Genomic DNA, 21,421 nt, shown 5'->3' with positions numbered 1-21,421 from the left:
CTTTCGATACCGTCGATCATAATATTTTATTAGAACGTATCAAAACACAAATTGTTATGTCAGACTTAGCCCTGTCTTGGTTTAACTCTTATCTTACTGATAGGATGCAGTGTGTCTCCCATAACAATGTGACCTCGGACTACGTTAAGGTAACGTGTGGAGTTCCCCAGGGATCGGTCCTTGGCCCTGCACTCTTCAGCATCTACATGCTGCCGCTAGGTGACATCATACGCAAATACGGTGTTAGCTTTCACTGTTATGCTGATGACACCCAACTCTACATGCCCCTAAAGCTGACCAACACGCCGGATTGTAGTCAGCTGGAGGCGTGTCTTAATGAAATTAAACAATGGATGTCCGCTAATTTTTTGCAACTCAACGCCAAAAAAACGGAAATGCTGATTATCGGTCCTGCTAGACACCGACCTCTATTTAATAATACAACTCTAACATTTGACAACCAAACAATTAAACAAGGCGACTCGGTAAAGAATCTGGGTATTATCTTTGACCCAACTCTCTCCTTTGAGGCACACATTAAAAGCGTTACTAAAACAGCCTTCTTTCATCTCCGTAATATCGGGAGGGGGGGGGGGGGTTGCCCACGTATGCGGTCCTCTCCAAGGTTCTCATAGTCATCATTGTCACTGGCGTCCCACTGGGTGTGAGTTCTCCTTGCATGTCGTTGTGGTTTGTGTTATGGTTTGTGCAGCCCTTTGAAACATTTGTGATTTAGGGCTATATAAATAAACATTGATTGATTGATTGATTGATGCGGAGCGGATCCAGCTTGTGACCCGCCTCCGTGGCAGATCCGTTACGGAAAGCGCCTTACCTCCGCGGGGGATCCGCCGCAGGGTCTATTTGCTGCGTGGGTGTAGTTGCTGAGGGAGTTGTTACGCTGTATGATAACATTCTACTTAATCACTTTAATTTAAATCAGAAACACTGCAGTGAATGAAGGGCATACTTATTCAACAGCCACACATGTCACACTCAGAGTGGCGGAATAAACAACGCCAAAACTGTTATTGATTGATTGATTGATTGATTGATTGATTGATACTTTTATTAGTAGACTGCACAGTTCAGTACATATTCCGTATAATTGACCACTAAATGGTAACACCCCAATAAGTTTTTTAACTTGTTTAAGTCGGGGTCATAAAAATGTGCCATACAAAAAAAAAAAAAAAAATATTATTCTGCGGCCCGGTACCAACCGAGCCGCGGCCCGGTGGTTGGGGACCACTGGTATATAGGATATTGTATTTATTGAACTGTCATATTGATTTTTTTTAAGTCCTGAAACTTATTTTTCCAAAGTGCACATTGGTTCCAGACTTGGCAAAAAGTTTTCATATCGTGTTAAAAAAGTTGACATTTTAGTCACTTCGATGACGCTGTTCCTCCACACTTTACGGCGGTGGTCGTCCACTGTCGTAAACGGGCGCAATTTACGTTAGCGTCAGGCCTGCAGCGGAGGCCCAGGCGAGGAGAAGTGCTGCCGCCGCGCAAGAAAACCACACAAAGTCCGCCAGCGGGGAAGCTGAAACACCGGAGGTTGAAGTAAAGACATCGTCGATCGACGGACTACGTAACATCAGGTGAGACAAGACTTGGAGGAATCATATTTAGACCGCCCGACGTCAGCTAATATAAAGGAGCTAACACGCTAGCTAGCTAGCAGATTGTACGTAGTTATTAATTAAATATGCAAAATATCTCTCATTCTGCACTTTTACACTCATATATGTACACATTACACTCATATATGTACACATTACACTCATATATGTACACATTACACTCATATATGTACACATTACACTCATATATGTACACATTACACTCTTATATGTACACATTACACTCATATATGTACACATTACACTCATATATGTACACATTACACTCTTATATGTACACACTACACTCATATATGTACACAATACACTCATATATGTACACATTACACTCATATATGTACACATTACACTCATATATGTACACATTACACTCATATATGTACACATTACACTCATATATGTACACATTACACTCATATATGTACACATTACACTCATATATGTACACATTACACTCATATATGTACACATTACACTCATATATGTACACATTACACTCATATATGTACACATTACACTCATATATGTACACATTACACTCATATATGTACACATTACACTCATATATGTACACATTACACTCATATATGTACACATTACACTCATATATGTACACATTACACTCTTATATGTACACACTACACTCATATATGTACACATTACACTCATATATGTACACATTACACTCATATATGTACACATTATACTCATATATGTACACATTACACTCTTATATGTACACACTACACTCATATATGTACACATTACACTCATATATGTACACATTACACTCATATATGTACACATTACACTCATATATGTACACACTACACTCATATATGTACACACTACACTCATATATGTACACATTACACTCATATATGTACACACTACACTCATATATGTACACATTACACTCATATATGTACACACTACACTCATATATGTACACATTACACTCATATATGTACACATTACACTCATATATGTACACATTACACTCATATATGTACACATTACACTCATATATGTACACATTACACTCATATATGTACACATTACACTCATATATGTACACATTACACTCATATATGTACACATTACACTCATATATGTACACATTACACTCATATATGTACACATTACACTCATATATGTACACATTACACTCATATATGTACACATTACACTCATATATGTACACATTACACTCATATATGTACACATTACACTCATATATGTACACATTACACTCATATATGTACACATTACACTTTTATGTATGTATAAATTACACTCATATATGTACACATTACACTCATATATGTACACATTACACTCTTATATGTACACATTACACTCATATATGTACACATTACACTCTTATATGTACACATTACACTCATATATGTACACATCACACTCTTATATGTACACACTACACTCTTATATGTACACATTACACTCATATATGTACACATTACACTCATATATGTACACATTACACTCATATGTACACATTACACTCATATATGTACACATTACACTCATATATGTACACATTACACTCATATATGTACACATTACACTCATATATGTACACATTACACTCATATATGTACACATTACACTCATATATGTACACATTACACTCATATATGTACACACTACACTCTTATATGTACACATTACACTCTTATATGTACACACTACACTCATATATGTACACACTACACTCATATATGTACACAATACACTCATATATGTACACATTACACTCTTATATGTACACATTACACTCATATATGTACACATTACACTCATATATGTACACATTACACTCATATATGTACACATTACACTCATATATGTGCACATTACACTCATATATGTACACATTACACTCATATATGTACACATTACACTCATATATGTACACATTACACTCATATATGTACACATTACACTCTTATATGTACACATTACACTCATATATGTACACATCACACTCTTATATGTACACACTACACTCATATATGTACACATTACACTCTTATATGTACACATTACACTCATATATGTACACATCACACTCTTATATGTACACACTACACTCTTATATGTACACATTACACTCATATATGTACACATTACACTCATATATGTACACATTACACTCATATATGTACACATTACACTCTTATATGTACACATTACACTCATATATGTACACATTACACTCATATGTACACATTACACTCATATATGTACACATTACACTCATATATGTACACATTACACTCATATATGTACACATTACACTCATATATGTACACATTACACTCATATATGTACACATTACACTCATATATGTACACATTACACTCATATATGTACACACTACACTCTTATATGTACACATTACACTCTTATATGTACACACTACACTCATATATGTACACACTACACTCATATATGTACACAATACACTCATATATGTACACATTACACTCATATATGTACACATTACACTCATATATGTACACATTACACTCATATATGTACACATTACACTCATATATGTACACATTACACTCATATATGTACACATTACACTCATATATGTACACATTACACTCATATATGTGCACATTACACTCATATATGTGCACATTACACTCATATATGTACACACTACACTCATATATGTACACATTACACTCATATATGTACACATTACACTCATATATGTACACATTACACTCTTATATGTACACATTACACTCATATATGTACACATTACACTCTTATATGTACACATTACACTCATATATGTACACATTACACTCATATATGTACACATTACACTCATATATGTACACATTACACTCATATATGTACACATTACACTCATATATGTACACATTACACTCATATATGTACACACTACACTCTTATATGTACACATTACACTCATATATGTGCACATTACACTCATATATGTATACATTACACTCATATATGTACACATTACACCAGGGGTGCCCACACTTTTTCTGCAGGCGAGCTACTTTTCAATTGACCAACTCGAGGGGATCTACCTCATATATATATATCATTTATGTTTATTTATTTATGAAAGAGACATTTTTGTAAACACGTTAAATGTGTTTAATGATAATACAAGCATGTGTAACACATATAGATGTCTTTCTTTCACAAAGACAAGAATATAAGTTGGTGTATTACCTGATTCTGATGACTTGCATTGATTGGAATCAGACAGTAATGATGATAACGCCCACATTTTCAAATGGAGGAGAAAAAAAGTTGTCCTTTCTGTACAATACCACATGAAAGTGGTTGGTTTTTGGCATCTAATTCATCCAGCTTTCATACACTTTACAAGAAAAACATTGGCAGCAAATTCCGTAGCTTGCTTGATTGACATTCACGGCACCCGAGGGTCTTGTGAGATGACGCTGGCTGCTGCCAGTTCATTATTATGAAAAAATGACGGAGAGGAAGGCGAGAAACACTTTTTATTTCAACAGACTTTCGCGCCGTCCCTTCCGTCAAAACTCTAAAGGCCGACTGCACATTTCCTATTTTCACAATACAAGTCCTGCTTCATGCTGCCTGCGCTAACAAAATAAGAGTCTCGGAAAGCTGGGGTGCACAAGTGATGTGCACGTCAGCTTTCTGAGGGATCGCTTGTGCACGCCAGTTTTTCTGTCTACACCAATGTTTTTCAACCACTGTGCCGTGGCACACTAGTGTGCCGTGAGATACAGTCAGGTGTGCCGTGGAAGATTATCGAGTTTCACCTATTTGGGTTAAAAATATATTTTTTGTAAAGCAGTATTTATAGTCTGCAAATGATATGTTGTTGTTGAGTGTCTGTGCTGTCTAGAGCTCGGCAGAGTAGCCGTGTAATACTCTTCTATATCAGTAAGTGGCAGCAGGTAAAAAGGTACCTAATGCTTAAACAAAAAATAAACAGAAGGTAAGTGCCCCTAAGAAAATGCATTGAATCTTAGGGAAGGCTACGCAGAATCAAACTAAAACTGAACTGGCTACAGAGTAGACAAAAACAAAATGCTGGACGACAGCAAAGACTTACTGTTGAGCAAAGATGGCGTCCATAATGTACATCCGAACACGACATGACAATCGACAATGTCCCCAAACAACTGAAATATTCTTGATTGCTAAAACAAAGTAGATGCGGGAAATATCGCTCAAAGGAAGACATGAAACTGCTACAGGAAAATACCAATAAAAGAGGAAAAGCCACCAAAATAGGAGGGCAAGACATGAAGTAAAACACTACACACAGGAAAACAGCAAAAGTCAGGGTGTGATGTGACAGGTGGTGACAGTACACCTACTTTGAGACAAGAGCTGCAGCGATGCATGCTTGCTTATGCTTTACCACTTTTTACAGTCAACTGAGATTTGTGCTTCCGCATTTTTTCAACAAAAAAATGTACCTTGGCTCAAAAAAGGTTGAAAAACACTGCATTAAAGAACAAACACAAAGGACATTTAAAGAGTACAAAGCTGATGCAACTTCAGCGGCGTCATTACTACACACAGCTACAAAAGTAAAAAACAAAAAATATAATACATATTGCGCACATAAGATTGCAGCATGCATAGAGAAAACCAAACAAAAACCTCATCTGTTGAGATGAGGTTTTTGGGATTTTAGGGAAATGCAACCAGTTAGGTGTTGACCTAACTGGTTGCATTTCCCTAAAATTTTGAAACACTATGGCTTTTATTTGAATGCCATTGTTTTGTATGCTTGTACTAAATGTCTTTCGTGCTTCATTTATCATTGACCTCTGCACTCCAATTTTAAATGTCTGATTTTTTGGGTTTTGCAGAGCTGAACACGTTTAAGCCCCAACCATTTGAAGATGTGAAAGGTAAGACGTTACAATAATAGAAGTTTTTGGGTTTCTTCAAGGTGTGGCATCATTTAGTCAGCTATATCCAGTCACTATGTTCACATACATGCGCTAAAAGAACAAGAATTATTGCATGAATTGAGTTAAAAGCCACTTTTTAAAATGTAATGTAACTGTAAACAATTACATTGGGTTTGCCTTTTTAAAGATTGGACTAATAACACCGATAGGCTATTTCGATTGGACCCCAAAAGACATCACAGCATTACAGTATCATGTTTTTTATGGATGCAGTTGAAGATAAAAGAGAAGAAAAGAAAAATATAATATGTTTAAAGGCCTACTGAAATGAGATGTTCTTATATAAACGGGGATAGCAGCTCCATTCTATGTGTCATACTTCATCATTTCGCCATATTGCCATATTTTTGCTGAAAGGATTTAGTAGAGAACATCGACGATAAAGTTTGCAACTTTTGGTCGCTAATAAAAAAGCCTTGCCTGTACCGGAAGTAGCAGACGATGTGCGCGTGATGTCACGGGTTGTGGAGCTCCTCGCATCTGAACATTGTTTGCAATCATGGCCACCAGCAGCGAGAGCGATTCGGACCGAGAAAGCGACGATTTCCCCATTAATTTGAGCGAGGATGAATGATTCGTGGATGAGGAAAGTGAGAGTGAAGGACTAGAAAAAATAAAATAAGGACTATACAGTGTTAGCGATTCAGATGTTATTAGACAAATTTACTACAAAAGGGATTTTCCAGAATTAATCTGCTTATTGTGTTACTAGTGTTTTAGTGAGATTATATGGTCGTACCTGTACAACCTGAAGGTCGGCCCCGCACCTTTCTTCAGCACCAGTCGACGGGTGGTGGCGATGCCCATCTCTGCCCTTCGCAAGGGACCCTCTTCGAAACACGATCTTTCGAAATGATGGCTGCATAATACACTGTACTTTGTGTGTGTGGTCCAATCCAACCGTGTTCGCTTGACCGCTCTGTTCCATAGTAAAGCTTGACTGCCATCTTTCGGGAACGTAAACAATGAAACACTGGCTGTGTTTGTGTTGATAAAGGCGGCCGCAATACACCGCTTCCCACCTACAGCTTTCTTCTTTGACGTCTCCATTGTACATTGAACACATTGCAAAAGATTCAGCAACACAGAAGTCCAGAATACTGTGGAATTTCGCGATGAAAACAGACGACTTATAGCTGGGAACGGTGCTGGAACAAAATGTCCTCTACAATCTGTGACGTCACGCGCAAGCATCATCATACTGCGACGTTTCAGCAAGATATTTCGTCGTGAAATTTAAAATTTCAATTTAGTAAACTAACCCGGCCGTATTGGCACGTGTTGCAATATTAATATTTCATCATTGATGTATAAACTATCAGACTGCGTGGTCGCTAGTAGTGGCTTTCAGGCCTTTAAGTTTATTTTCAAGTTAGAATGCAAAAGAAAAAATACATTTGTTGTCATGTTTTTCATGATGATTGTGAACGAAAGGCACAATTAAAATAATAAAGTTCCACTTTAAAGAGGATTTTCTGACTTCAAGCTGAGTGAATAAGCATATGGAAGTTCCATTGTCAGGAGTGTTAACAGCATGTTTCTTCCTTAGGCTTTTTCTTTAGCAAAGAAGCCAGAGGCACCTCTACATCATGAATTTTCTCCTAATCCAGGTCTCCACTACAACTCTTTGTAAGTTTATTTTGAAAGGTTTTCGCTCATCGGTCATTAGCGTTGACTCTGTGGGCTTCTCTCGAGTTGTAGCTCCTCTCTCTTGTAGATTAACGCAATGTCCTCATCCCCTTCCTAGTGACATTGTGAAAGAGACCATGGTATGAAATGAAATAAAGTGGAGGAGCTCTGCCCACTCATCTCCACCTCTTTAAAGCATGGCAGGCCTGCAGCTTGTCACCCCTGCCACGTCTCCCATGGGGCCTTTTTTTGGCCTCCCATGGCAACAAGAGGCGATTCACGATGACATCTATACACCTAGAAAATATCAGGTAAGCAGTCATTTGATGTGCTATGTTTCTGGTTTGCAACACTACAACTTCCTAGCAGCAAGTCTTACAGTATAATTTTATACCGTATTTCCTTGAATTGCGCCTGCCTAGAATTACTGCCGGGTCAAACTCGTTTCGCAAAATAATTAGCGCATGCTTAGCATTACCGCCGGCTCAGGATTAACGCCGGGTCAAACTCGTTTCGCAAAATTTTATTTTTATTAGCGCATGTCTAGAATTTCCACCGGGTCAAACTCGTCACGTCACGAGTGACACTTCACCTGTCATCATTTTCAAAATGGAGGAGGCTGATTTCAATCATTTGAAATCGCATAAAGGGAAGAAGATTAAGAGCTATTCAGTAGGATTTAAGGTCCAAGCTATTGAATATGCTAAAAAGAACACTAAGCAGCTATGTTTTGTTAATATACCATAGCTGCATGTGCCAAATAGGATTCATTAAATGACTCCCGCCTCCTGGTGGTAGAGGGCGCTAGTGATCCCTCTTGCGACTACTCGGCTGCAGAAGAAGTGACAACAAGCAGCAAGAGTGAGCAGCGATCGTTTATTTTTTTCCTCTCGCTTGCACTTTTAACATGGAGGATTACATATCTAAAATAAAACAGTTTTCTAAACTGGACTTTCAATCGAAGCAGGAGGTAATAAAGGAAGAGTTCCATTGAGACAGAGAGACTTTTAAAACTGTAGAAAGATAAGGAAGACTTCTATAAACAAGTTATCGATGCTTTTGATCAGAAGGAGCTGCGCATGGACTTCATTTATAAGTAAAGGTAAGACCATAATAACGTTTTTTTTTTTAATTAAATGCGCCTTTCATGATGGTATGCTTACATCACACTCAAATTTATAAGCACAGGCCTAAATTTACCGCATGCCTTTGGTAAGCGCCGAGTAAGAAGAGGTTTTAAATTAATTAGCGCTCCGGCAGCAATTCAAGGAAATACGGTATTCCTATTTTTTTTTCTGAGGACTTGGCAGTGAATCTCACTAATTGGTTGTTTGTGTTGAAAACCAAACGCTCACAGCTTCAATTTGTGTACAGATGATGTTGCATCTACACATTTTATTGCTGCTTTTGTGTTCCTGACGTCATATTAGGGCTGGTAAATATATTTAGTTAGGATTAAATATCATTTTGTTCATAGTTAACTCAAAATGAATCGCAGATGGATACAATTGTTCATCATTAAAAGGTGTACACATGCATATCATTTTCAAGTTTTTTAAAACTATGACTGAAAAATGTGTTTGCTTTAATGTTTCTCAATTATTATGCTTATTTTACACAGCTCAACACAAAATGGAAAAACGTGTTAATGACAATTAAAAATACCTGCAGTGCGTTGGTGTATCCCTGACAAAATGTCAATTCTTGTTGTAGGATTTGCATTCAGAGAGGAGCTTCACTTCCTTGTTTAGATACCAGTTTGGTGCGTTAATAATAGGGCGTTATGGCCTTTTATTCATATATCAATATTTTTAGGCCATGTCACGATACACCATATATATCTGGATATTTTGCCTTAGCCTTGAATGAACACTTGATGCATATAATCACAGCAGTATGATGATTCTATGTGTCTACATTCAAACATTCTTCTTCATCCTGCATTAATATATGCTACTTTTAAACTTTCATGCAGAGAGGGAAACAGCTATTAAGTCAATTTACCACAAGTGTATTTATTAAACAATTATTAAGCAGTGGCACAAACATTCATGTAATTTCAAAACAAAGTGCAAGATTTGTCAGAGACATTTTAAAACAAGCTATCAGTGCACTTTTGTGCATGATGTCTGTTCTGCCCTCACTGAATGTGTTGAGGTTATAAAGCTTGGCAGACAGCTAACAACCAATCCAGGACATTCTAATAAAGTTCCAAAGCAGATGAATCCATTTAGGCTCTTTATTGTTGTTGATCTTGCTTTGTCTTGCACTGGATTTTTAGTTTTTATTATTATTCTTCTTGTAAAACTGAAATACACAAAATAACAATGTATAAGCTGTATGATTCAATTAACAAACTGAAATGTAGTACACAATATGTAAACATTAGCTTTACACAAATATACAGCATTATTACCAAACAAATACTGCTGAGTGTTGAAACTATTCCGATGGTGGAAATATGCGAACGGCAGCCATTTTGAATTCTCAAACATTCATTAAAATAGTGCACAAAAATCGTTTTTCAATACACATCTTACTATCAAATTTAGCCACTTTCCACCTTAGTATTGAGTTACATAAACAAGTTAAACAGTTTACTTACAGACGTATCTTTTCCAAGGCTTGTAAGAGTTAACACAACTCGTCTACTTCTCATTTTTTATGAACTGAACTAACATCGTAAACCGGAAGTGTCCAAACTAAACCGGAAGTGCCAAACTATTGACGCGCAGCATTTCCCACCACCACAAGGTGTCAGTAATAGTCCACAATCAAACGGGCATAACAATGTCACTAAGGTGACGTATCGAACCAACACAAAATTAAAATGCACTTTTTGTACAGAACACCACTACAATAGTTTAAAACAAAGTGCACTGTTGTGCATGATGTCATTAAGGTGACATATCAAAACAACACTAAATTAAAATGCACTTTTTGTACAGAATGCCACTACCATAGTTCAAAACAAATGAAGTGCACTTTTGTGCATGATGTCACACAAGATATTTCAATAACAGTCAAATGAATATGAGCTGCATAATATGAAATCAAATATGTACGTCCTTCGCTATGTGGTAGGTTCCTGCAGACGTTATCTCCTTCTGTTGTTGACTATTTTTTTTTATACGGTGTTGGTCTAGAAAAGTTTGCTTTGGCATTTTATGGGTATGGCACCAAACGGTGATGTTGACATGCAGAGTTTCAAGCACTCTTCATTCTCAAACGGGTGACTTTTCAAATGATGTTACAAATTAGCAGTAGGTGCTACTTTTTGTAGCAACGCTTTTGCCGCGTACTTGTTCGACATCTGCCCGTTTGAAGCCAAACCACCGCCAGACAATGGACCCCGTGCTGTTTTTCTTGGGTATTCTTCCTTCATTTGTTACCAGATTCGCAGCTTCTTTCTCTCATATTACCAATCGCACCGGTCCGCTAGCATCACAGCTAATGTTAGCCATGCTGCTACCGCTCGGCTCGGCGAGGGATATACGTAAGACGGTGTGCTTGTTTTAAGTGAGAAAGAGAGACAAGAAAGAGTGAAAAAAGCGTGCAATGCCCGTAGTTAAAAGCAACTGCGTGAGAACGTATACTCCAATATCACGATATAGTCATTTTCTGTATCGCACAGAGAAAAACCCGCGATATATCCAGTATATTGATGTATCGCTCAGCCCTAATTAGTAACACAAAATGTGGATTGTTACAGTTATGGTTTGGTTTTCAAATATGTGTGGTCATGTAATCTGCTATATTTCTACCAAAATAAATCATTCTGATATTCTGTACATTGTGTGTCGTATAAGTTAATGCTATTCATATTGCTGCATCTATATCTATTAATAAATTGTAACATTCAGCCTGTTAAAAATTCTGTAATTGAGGACTATCAACCAAAACATGTCATAAAAGAATATACACAATACTGCAGGCAGCAAAAAAAATCACCCTTATATTCTGCAACTGATATACTAGCATTTTTTTACGTAGAAATATCACAGATTACATTACAGAACATCTTGGACAATGAAAGCATGATTGAGATGTAGGCCATTTTTCATTTTCATGAGCTTTTATTTTCAAGCCGAAAGTGTGGGATTGGTTTGAGATGTGGTCGCCTTACAGGTTGTGACAACAAAATATATATATATATACATATACATATATATATTTACTGTATATTAGTTAGATTTACTTGTGTGTGTATATGTATGTACATTTTATTTTTTCATTATTTTTCTTTTTTTTCTTTTGTAACAGCTGATTACTATTCTAAACTTTTCTCTGCAGGTAGAACTTCTAGAAGCAGCTCTTGAGCATAATACTATTGTCTGCTTGAACACCGGCTCAGGGAAGACCTTTATTGCAGTTCTCCTTACAAAGGAGCTCTCTCACCAAATCCGTGGACAGTACCAAGGAAATGCAAGAAGGACGGTGTTTCTTGTGGACTCAGGTACTTGCAAAAACTAAATGAATGTTCTCTCTGTCTAGCCAAGGCATATGTTTTTTTGGCAGGGATCCGACAAACCATGTTTAATTTTCCACGCCAATGCATTTTTTTGCAAATATATCAATATACTGCATTCTAGGGACTAAGGATATGAAATTTTCATATCACTGTTATCATTACTATTGTTGAATGTGCTCAAAAAGTACTTGTACACACACTTACATTTTTTGACCAAATTATATTTATATTTTTAATAACTTAAATAAATAAACACAGTTATAAAAGCCTCTATTTTGCATGTTTTGTGTTTCTTTTGCTATATTGATCGTGTTTTCACTCCTATTTAGTCTTTATTATTTGATCTATTTTAATCGCTAAACTTTTAAATGTTGGTTTGTACTGTAGCACTTTAAGATATATTTAAATGAAAAGTGTGTAATAAATAAATAAATGTATTATTGATTATTTCTGGTGGGTGTTGTGGCATTGAAACTGTTTAGCGGTCCTTGAACGCCTTTGTCTCGTATTTCTCGGGAGTATAGAACGATCACTCAGTTCTAAAAGAACACAGCTCGTAGGTTCCATGTGCATAATTGAATATCTTAGTTGCTCGGACAGTAACATGTTTATATTAGTTTAGGTTGGGGTAACAAGGGTTTATTTTGTTTTCATGTTAGCATTGAAGCTAGCGAGCTGGCGCCTTTCAGGCGGTGAGTTTATCAAAGTGCAATTATCGATCACAGTTTTTCCATCATTTTAGTTTAAATCTCTAAAACTAGCCATTGAGAGTTTTACCATAGTTATTAATATTACGAATAATTGTTACGCTCCTCTTGCATACTAATTAGGGGTGTCATGCTACGCCATCAACACAGTTCGATACATACCTCGGTTTTAAGGTGACATCAGTTTTTGGGTACAGTGTGGCAGACCAATAATGTAAATAGCTTTAGTACGGTTTTGAAAATGAAACAAACTGCTGGCAGGGTATTCTGAGATAAATATTGGTTGTGAAGTTTAGTAAGCGGTAAAAAAATGGATGGTAGTTTCAGTTCACCATCTGTACTAAACAGTAGCGGCACATCTTTTGCACTAGTATTTCACCGGCAAGGCAAAGTGTTCCCAAACAGGAAGTGGTAGCGGTACCTCGGTTCTGTGATGCAGCTCGTATCTTCAAATATTTTAATTATTTTTGTTCAATGCCACCCACTGAAATGATTTAAAATTATTTTTAATACAACATCAAAATAGCCCAAATTGATCATGTAACATGCATTTTAAATTGAAAAACTGATTTTTAGATAACAGTGTATGGAAAATGATACAATAAATCAGAGGTGTCAAACTCATTTTAGCTCAGGGACCGCATGGAGGAAAATCTGTTCCCACGCCAGCCCGACTAGTAAAATCATCGCATTTAAACTTAATGCTTAACGTTTTCTTTGCCTTACTTTGGCCAAAAATAAAACTAGCCCATTCTGAAAATGTACATTTTACAAATAATCCTCTTGTCAAAACACATCAAGTTAGTTGAAAATTCTGAGGAAAAAAATGTTGCAGTTTTAAAAACACCATGACGAACACAATGAAATTAGACTTTGTCTCAGTGTTTTTACGAAGCCATTAAACTTTAAGCCCTTACTGTTTAAGATTCTCATGATGGCAGTTCGCCGTTAAAAACGTTTAGTAAAGAAATCGATTGTGTCCTCAAACCGTCGCATCGGTGAAATGCGCAACTGCCACAACACATGCATTTATCACCATTCAAATATTACAATTATAATACAAACAAAACAATTCTCAATTTGACACCATAGCAGAAATCAAGGTTACTTAACTACAAACTTAACCAATGTGAATATAGTAGATTTAAGCACATAATGAAACAACCAAAACAAATGTAAAAACTAGGGCTGGGCAACGATTAAAAATTTTAATCGAAGTTAATCGCACTATTTCTCTGATTAATCGCGATTAACTGCATTGTATACGCAAAGCCCAATAATGAATTCAAAAGTAGTGTGTAGTGCACCTTTATTGGAATATTCTCCCACATGAACAAAATCGCCAAAACATTTGTTGTGCAAACACAATTTAAATCAGTCCTTGTTAAACAGTAGCAGTTAAATAGCATATTTTATGAAAATCAACTCCAAAAATGTAAATACAAACATTTAAGCTTATCGCCACTGCCAGGGTATTTAAGTTATCCTGTTTGTTATGGAAAATAAATATAATCTACATACAAATCTCTGAGCCACAATCATAACATCTGAACAGGCAATTTCTGAGGTAACAGCAGAAACATTTTTTTTTATCAGGGATCTTATGTTTAAAAAACCTATATTATAGGTAGTGGGCTGTTTTAGGGAATTTTTGATCAAATTATCCGTAGTAGAAATATTAATAATGTTGTGTTCATTCTGCATAGTGCACTTAAAATAATTATGACCATATCTAGAAATTGATATGATGGGAATTTTCCGATTGTTTGCTTGGTGCTTTGATAAACTGAACGCATCATATACATGGTACTATATTGTGATGTTATGAGCCAGGGAATAAAAGAACTACCCTACCCAGCATGCAACAGGAGTGACGCGCATGCGCGGTAGCCCGGTATAGGTTGTGTCGCCATGACGGCATCTTGTATGTTGTGATATGCACGCTCTGAAAGTAAACGTTAAGAACTCAGCCAACACTCCTGGTCTGCATTATTCATAAATAGACAGACAACACATATACTCCGCTGCTTCACAGGACGCTGGATGTAGCCGGCAAAGTATTCCCATGCTAGCTAGCCGGTCTAGCAAGCACGCCTCATTCAGTCCAAAACGGCCCGATCTATCCACATTCAGAATTGTCTGGCGGTCGTAAGTGATCCTGGAGTGACCACGCTGTAAGCCAGCCATGACATTTGCAGAATTGTCCGGTATTTTTGCCAAATGTTCCATCTTTACCAAGAGGCCCTCGACGCCGAAGCCCGTCCGGGCGACGCCATCTTGTTAAGAAAAGGCGTTAACAAAATAAAAGCATGTAAACAACATACGCAAATGTGCGATGAAATAATTGTCGGCGTTAACAGATTGATGCGTTAACTCGTAATTAACGCATTAATTTGCCCACCCCTAGTAAAAACACACATTTTTACAATGGAGTTCAGGCTGCACATCGTGCATGCAACCGATTGCAAGCGGTGCATGGAACTCTTAACTAAAAAGATGATTGTCAAGTTGCTTTAAGTCTTTGCATCTTACCGTTTCGTTATTTTATCCATTGAGTCGATACTTTACAATGAAAGAAGGTATTGAGCGTTGATGCGGTCATTGTCTGCTGCCAGCCGCAACAGGAGCAACTAATTACTTACACCTGCGCTGAAGGGAATAGCGGCAGTCAATCCAGAGGGTGCTTAAAGTCCGCTGACACGTCATCTTTAAATACTGTCATGTGTGCCGTGGGTTACACTTAAAGTGCTATCGCGACATCCAATGGACACATATAGAACAGCAGTTTCTTTCATCAAAAAAATGCAGCTAATTTCTATATTTACCAAACTGATCTTGCAGGCCCGCTAGTGAGTAGCAAGAGTTCACTGATGTTTGCTATGCCAACTAGTGGTGGGAAGGCGCTTGTAGACCAAATATCCTGAAAACCTGTAAGATGGGGCACTCGTATCACGAGGTATAGTACCACCATAGTTGTGTACCATTACCACTTCCTGTCCCCCACTTTTTATGTGTACTATGGTGGGAAATCCCTACGTCTCTGTACCAAAACAAAATAGGCGTACTGACGAATCTTATAATGAATATATGTTAGGGATGCACCGATTAATCGGTAACCGAATATATTCGGCCGAATATGGCAAAAAAAGCCACATTCGGCCTTCGGTTGATTGAGTTAAAAACAAGGCCGAATAGTGGCGTGTGACGCAATTTTTTGACGCGGTGACGTTGGGATATGTTGTGTACCTGTATAAGTGTATGAGGTTACAAGCACACACTTATTGAGATTTACTTGAGCCTTCTGTTTACATTATTAGCCTGTTGTGTAGGCTACCTGTATAAGTGTATGAGGTTACAAGCACACACTTATTGAGATTTACTTGAGCCTTCTGTTTACATTATTAGCATATCTACTGTGGCCAAGCAGACTTTTGCCAAAAGGACAATAATTCATTTGTTGTGGGTTTATCCACTTTAATGCACTTTATTTTTTTTGGGAATGCATGTTTTGTTTGAAGGCCTAATATAAATGAAAAACTTTGTGCTTTTTTTGAAAAGCAAATGCTACTGGAATATTTAAAACATGTCAATATTCAATAAAAAAATACTTTATTTGAAAAACATGTCTAAATATTTATTCTAGGTTATTTATGCAATATAAAAAAAATTGTGAAAAACTGCATTCATTATTCGGTATTCGGCCTTCGGCCAAGCGTTTAAGTTTTATTCGGCTTCGGCCACAAATTTTCATTTCGGTGCATCCCTAATATATGTACCGTTACACCCCTAAAAGTGGGGAGAGGGGGAATGAGACAAACCCGTGCTGTGTGAGTTATGCCATTAAAGTAGAAAAGTTATCCTGTTCGTGACGCCAATTTTATGTGGTCGAAAAGTTCGGATCTTAAACAGGAACAATAGAGAGATTGTTACAACAGTTTTATTTACTCATAATCAGATGGTACAAAGTTGGATTGAATCGATATGTTTACACAAACAATGTCTCCGGAGACGAATGAAGGTGGGCCCTCGTGAAGGAATTAAGAAAGAGCGCACATCAGGCTTGGTCTTCCCTTCTTATTTATACGCTCCCTGATGGCCCGATTGTAGTACAACAACCCATGCAACTGCATCTTAAACAGGAACAGTAGAGAGTTTGTTACAACAGTTTTATTTACTCATAATCAGATGGTACAAAGTTGGATTGAATCGATATGTTTACACAAACAATGTCTCCGGAGACAAAAGAAGGTGGGCCCTCGTGAAGGAATCAAGAAAGAGCGCACATCTGGCTTGGTCTTCCCTTCTTATTTATACGCTCCCTGATGGCCTGATTGTAGTACAACAACCCATGCAACTGTCCAATGTTCAAATGTCACCCCACCAACAGAACCAGCACCTGGTCAGGCTGACTTGACCTCTTATGTCGTGTCCTTCCCAATGCACCCAGTCCAGAGGTAACCCTAGGACAGAAATTTTCCAGTATACCATCATTCTAGTTACATTTGAGGAACAGCATTTGAGGGGTTTAGGGAGTCGGTCTGACAAGCAGTGACATTACGCGCATGTCCAGAGGTCAATGCGACCACCGGTATATTGCAGTTGTTCCTCCACTGTTACATTCGACAAACTTTCATATTATATATTTATTCAACAGCCTTATAAAACCTTGTATTGTGTGTAAAAAAACATATTACTCTGTTTTACATCAGCTTTATGTTCTAAATCACTGTTTTAAATTGTATTTTTTTGTCTTCACACATACATTGTTGTTACTTGTGTGCAGCCTTGTCTGTTGTTCAGCAAGCGGCTGCAGTCAGGACTCACTCGGACCTCCAGGTGGGAGAGTATACAGATTTAGAGGAGACCTCAACATGGTCTTATCAGCATTGGAAGGAAGAGATAATCAACAATCAGGTGTGTGTGTGTGCTAACTGTAAAAACAAGTGATGATGTCTTAGGGCTGGGCAATATGGCTAAAAATTGTCACGATATACCAAAAAAGTGTTTTTTTATCGATCAATATCAATAATTATTGGTATTTTTTTGGCCTTTTATTAATATCTCAATATTTTTGGGCCATGTCACGATACACCATATTTATCTGGATATTTTGCCTTTAGTCTTGAATGAACACTTGATGCATTTAATCACTATGTGACTTTAAAACATTCTTCTTCATACTGCAATAATACATGCTACTTTTAAACTTTCATGCAGAGGGAAATCACAACTAAAATAATATTTATGAAACAGTTATGAAGCAGTGGCACAAACATTCATGACATTCCCAAAACAGAAAGTGCAAGATTGTCAGAGACATTTTAAAACAAGCTATGAGTGCACTTTAGTGCATGATGTCACTAAGATGACATATCAAAACAACACTCAATTAAAGTGCACTTTTTGTACAGAACGCCACTACAATAGTTTAAAACAAATAAAGTGCACTTTAGTGCATGATTTCACACAAGATATTTCATTAAGTGTCAAATAAAAATGAGCTGCATAATAGGAAATCAAAGTGTATGTCCGTCGCTATGTGCTAGGTTCCTGTGGACGTTATCCCCTTCTGTTGTTGATTTTTTTATTTCATACGGTGTTGATGTGGAAATTGTTGCTTCAGCATTTTGTGGGTGTGGCACCGAACGGAGATGTTGACATGCAGTATCAAGCACTCTTCACTCTCTAGCGCAGTGGTTCTCAACCTTTTTTCAGTGATGTACCCCCTGCGGACATTTTTTTTAAATTCAAGTACCCCCTAGTCAGAGCAAAACATTTTTGGTTGAAAAAAAGAGATAAAGAAGTAAAATACAGCACTATGTCATCAGTTTCTGGTTTATTAAATTGTATAGCAGTGCAAAATATTGCTCATTTGTAGTGATTTTTCTTGAACTATTTGGAAAAAATATATAAAAATAACTAAATACTAGGGATGCACCGATTAATCGGTAACCGAATATATTCGGCCGAATATGGCAAAAAAAGCCACATTCGGCCTTCGGTGGAATGAGTTAAAAACAAGGCCGAATAGTGGCGTGTGACGCAATTTTTTGACGCGGTGACGCAATCAACCAACGTGCAGTGACGTTGGGATATGTTGTGTACCTGTATAAGTGTATGAGGTTACAAGCACACACTTAATTGAGATTTAGTGGGGCCTCTGTTTACATTATTAGCCTGTTGTGTAGGCTACCTGTATAAGTGTATGAGGTTACAAGCACACACTTATTGAGATTTAGTGGGGCCTCTGTTTACATTATTAGCATGTTGTGTAGGCTACCTGTATAAGTGTATGAGGTTACAAGCACACACTTATTGAGATTTAGTGGGGCCTCTGTTTACATTATTAGCATGTTGTGTAGGCTACCTGTATAAGTGTATGAGGTCACAAGCACACACTTAATTGAGATTTACTTGAGCCTTCTGTTTACATTATTAGCATATCTACTGTGGCTAAGCAGACTTTGGCCAAAAGGACAATAATTCATTTGTTGTGGGTTTATCCACTTTAATGCACTTTATTTTTTTTTTGGAATGCATGTTTTGTTTGAAGGCCTAATATAAATGAAAAACTGTGCTTTTTTTTGAAAAGCAAAAACTACTGGAATATTAAAAAAATGTCAATATTCAATAAAAAAATACTTTATGTGAAAAACATGTCTAAATATTTATTCTAGGCTATTTATGCAGTATTAAAAAAAATGTGAAAAACTGCATTCATTATTCTGTATTCGGCCTTCGGCCAAGCGTTTAAATTTTATTCAGCTTTGGCCACAAATTTTCATTTCGGTGCATCCCTACTAAATACCTGTTGAAAAATAAACAAGTGATTCAATTATAAATAAAGATTTCAACACAGAAGTAATCATCGACTTAAAGTGCCCTCTTTGGGGAGTGTAATAGAGATCCATCTGGATTCATCAACTTATTTCTAAGCATTTCTTCACAAAAAAAGAAATATTTAACATCAAGATTTATTAAAAAATCTAGTAGTCAACACTGAATATTGCATTGTTGCATTTCTTTTCACAGTTTATGAACTTACATTCATATTGTGTTGAAGTATTATTCAATACATATATTTATAAAGGATTTTTGCATTGTTGCTATTTTTAGAATATTTTAAAAAATCTCACGTACCCCTTGGCATACATTTGAGAACCACTGCTCTAGCGGGTGACTTTTCAAATGATGCTACAAATTAGTAGTGCTGCTACTTTTTGTAACAACGCTTTTGCCGCATAAATGTTCAACATCTTCCTGCTTGAAGCCAAACCAGACGATGGACCCCCTGCTGTTTTTCTTGGGAATTAATTTTTCCCCCATTTGTTACCAGATTGGCACCTTCTCTCTCTCTCGTATTACCATTCGCAACGCACCGTTAGCACCACAGCTAATGTTACCCATGTAGCCACCTCTACTCGGGGAGGGGGTGTGATGTTGCACACGTGACAGTATGTGCCGTGTGTGAAGTGAAGTGAAGTGAATTATATTTATATAGCGCTTTTCTCTAGTGACTCAAAGCGCTTTACATAGTGAAACCCAATATCTAAGTTACATTTAAAGCAGTGTGGGTGGCACTGGGAGCAGGTGGGTAAAGTGTCTTGCCCAAGGACACAACGGCAGTGACTAGGATGGCTGAAGCGGGAATCGAACCTGCAACCCTCAAGTTGCTGGCACGGCCACTCTACCAACCGAGCTATACCGCGCTTGTTTTAAGTCTCTGAGAAGCAGAGACAACAAATAGTGGGAAACGCATGCAGTGTAATGCCCGCAGCTAAAAGCAACTGCGTGAGAACGTATACTCTGATATCACCATATAGTCATTTTCTATATCGCACAGAGACAAACCGACAATATATCGAGTATATCGATATATCGCTCAGCCCTAATTTAATGTAAACATTTTTATTTGAAATGTAACCTTCCTCTGATTATAATCCTCTCAGCTATCAAGGCAGAAAGGAA

The 21,421-nt window shown here is 37.1% G+C and overlaps 1 protein-coding gene and 1 long non-coding RNA gene across 3 annotated transcripts in view; one reads left to right on the top strand and one right to left on the bottom strand.

The window, feature by feature from the left end:
* The first annotated feature begins 1,427 nt into the window (after nucleotides 1-1,427).
* The window catches only part of dicer1 (dicer 1, ribonuclease type III), an 81,748-nt gene continuing 61,754 nt past the window's right edge, over nucleotides 1,428-21,421 (top strand). Inside the window, exons 1-6 of one of the 2 annotated variants that reach the window (XR_009806011.1) lie at nucleotides 1,428-1,607; nucleotides 6,542-6,583; nucleotides 8,196-8,275; nucleotides 8,394-8,586; nucleotides 12,569-12,731; nucleotides 18,237-18,367. Coding sequence is in view for 1 of the 2 variants with exons in the window: in XM_061893937.1 (XP_061749921.1) it covers nucleotides 8,473-8,586; nucleotides 12,569-12,731; nucleotides 18,237-18,367 (408 nt within the window). In the remaining variant the exon portion in view is untranslated. The remainder of the gene's footprint in view (nucleotides 1,608-6,541; nucleotides 6,584-8,195; nucleotides 8,276-8,393; nucleotides 8,587-12,568; nucleotides 12,732-18,236; nucleotides 18,368-21,421) is intronic. The other variant, XM_061893937.1, reaches the window with a different exon arrangement.
* LOC133548699 (uncharacterized) lies at nucleotides 10,271-11,058 on the bottom strand. The gene is made up of 2 exons (XR_009805917.1): nucleotides 10,881-11,058; nucleotides 10,271-10,582 (listed from the first exon to the last, which is right to left on the bottom strand). It is a non-coding gene; the product is annotated as an uncharacterized LOC133548699 (long non-coding RNA).

Source organism: Nerophis ophidion, linkage group LG03, assembly GCF_033978795.1.
Source record: "Nerophis ophidion isolate RoL-2023_Sa linkage group LG03, RoL_Noph_v1.0, whole genome shotgun sequence".
Taxonomy (NCBI): Eukaryota; Metazoa; Chordata; class Actinopteri; order Syngnathiformes; family Syngnathidae; genus Nerophis; species Nerophis ophidion.
Note: the sequence above shows the minus strand (reverse complement) of the source record. Positions and strands in the feature narration are given on the sequence as shown.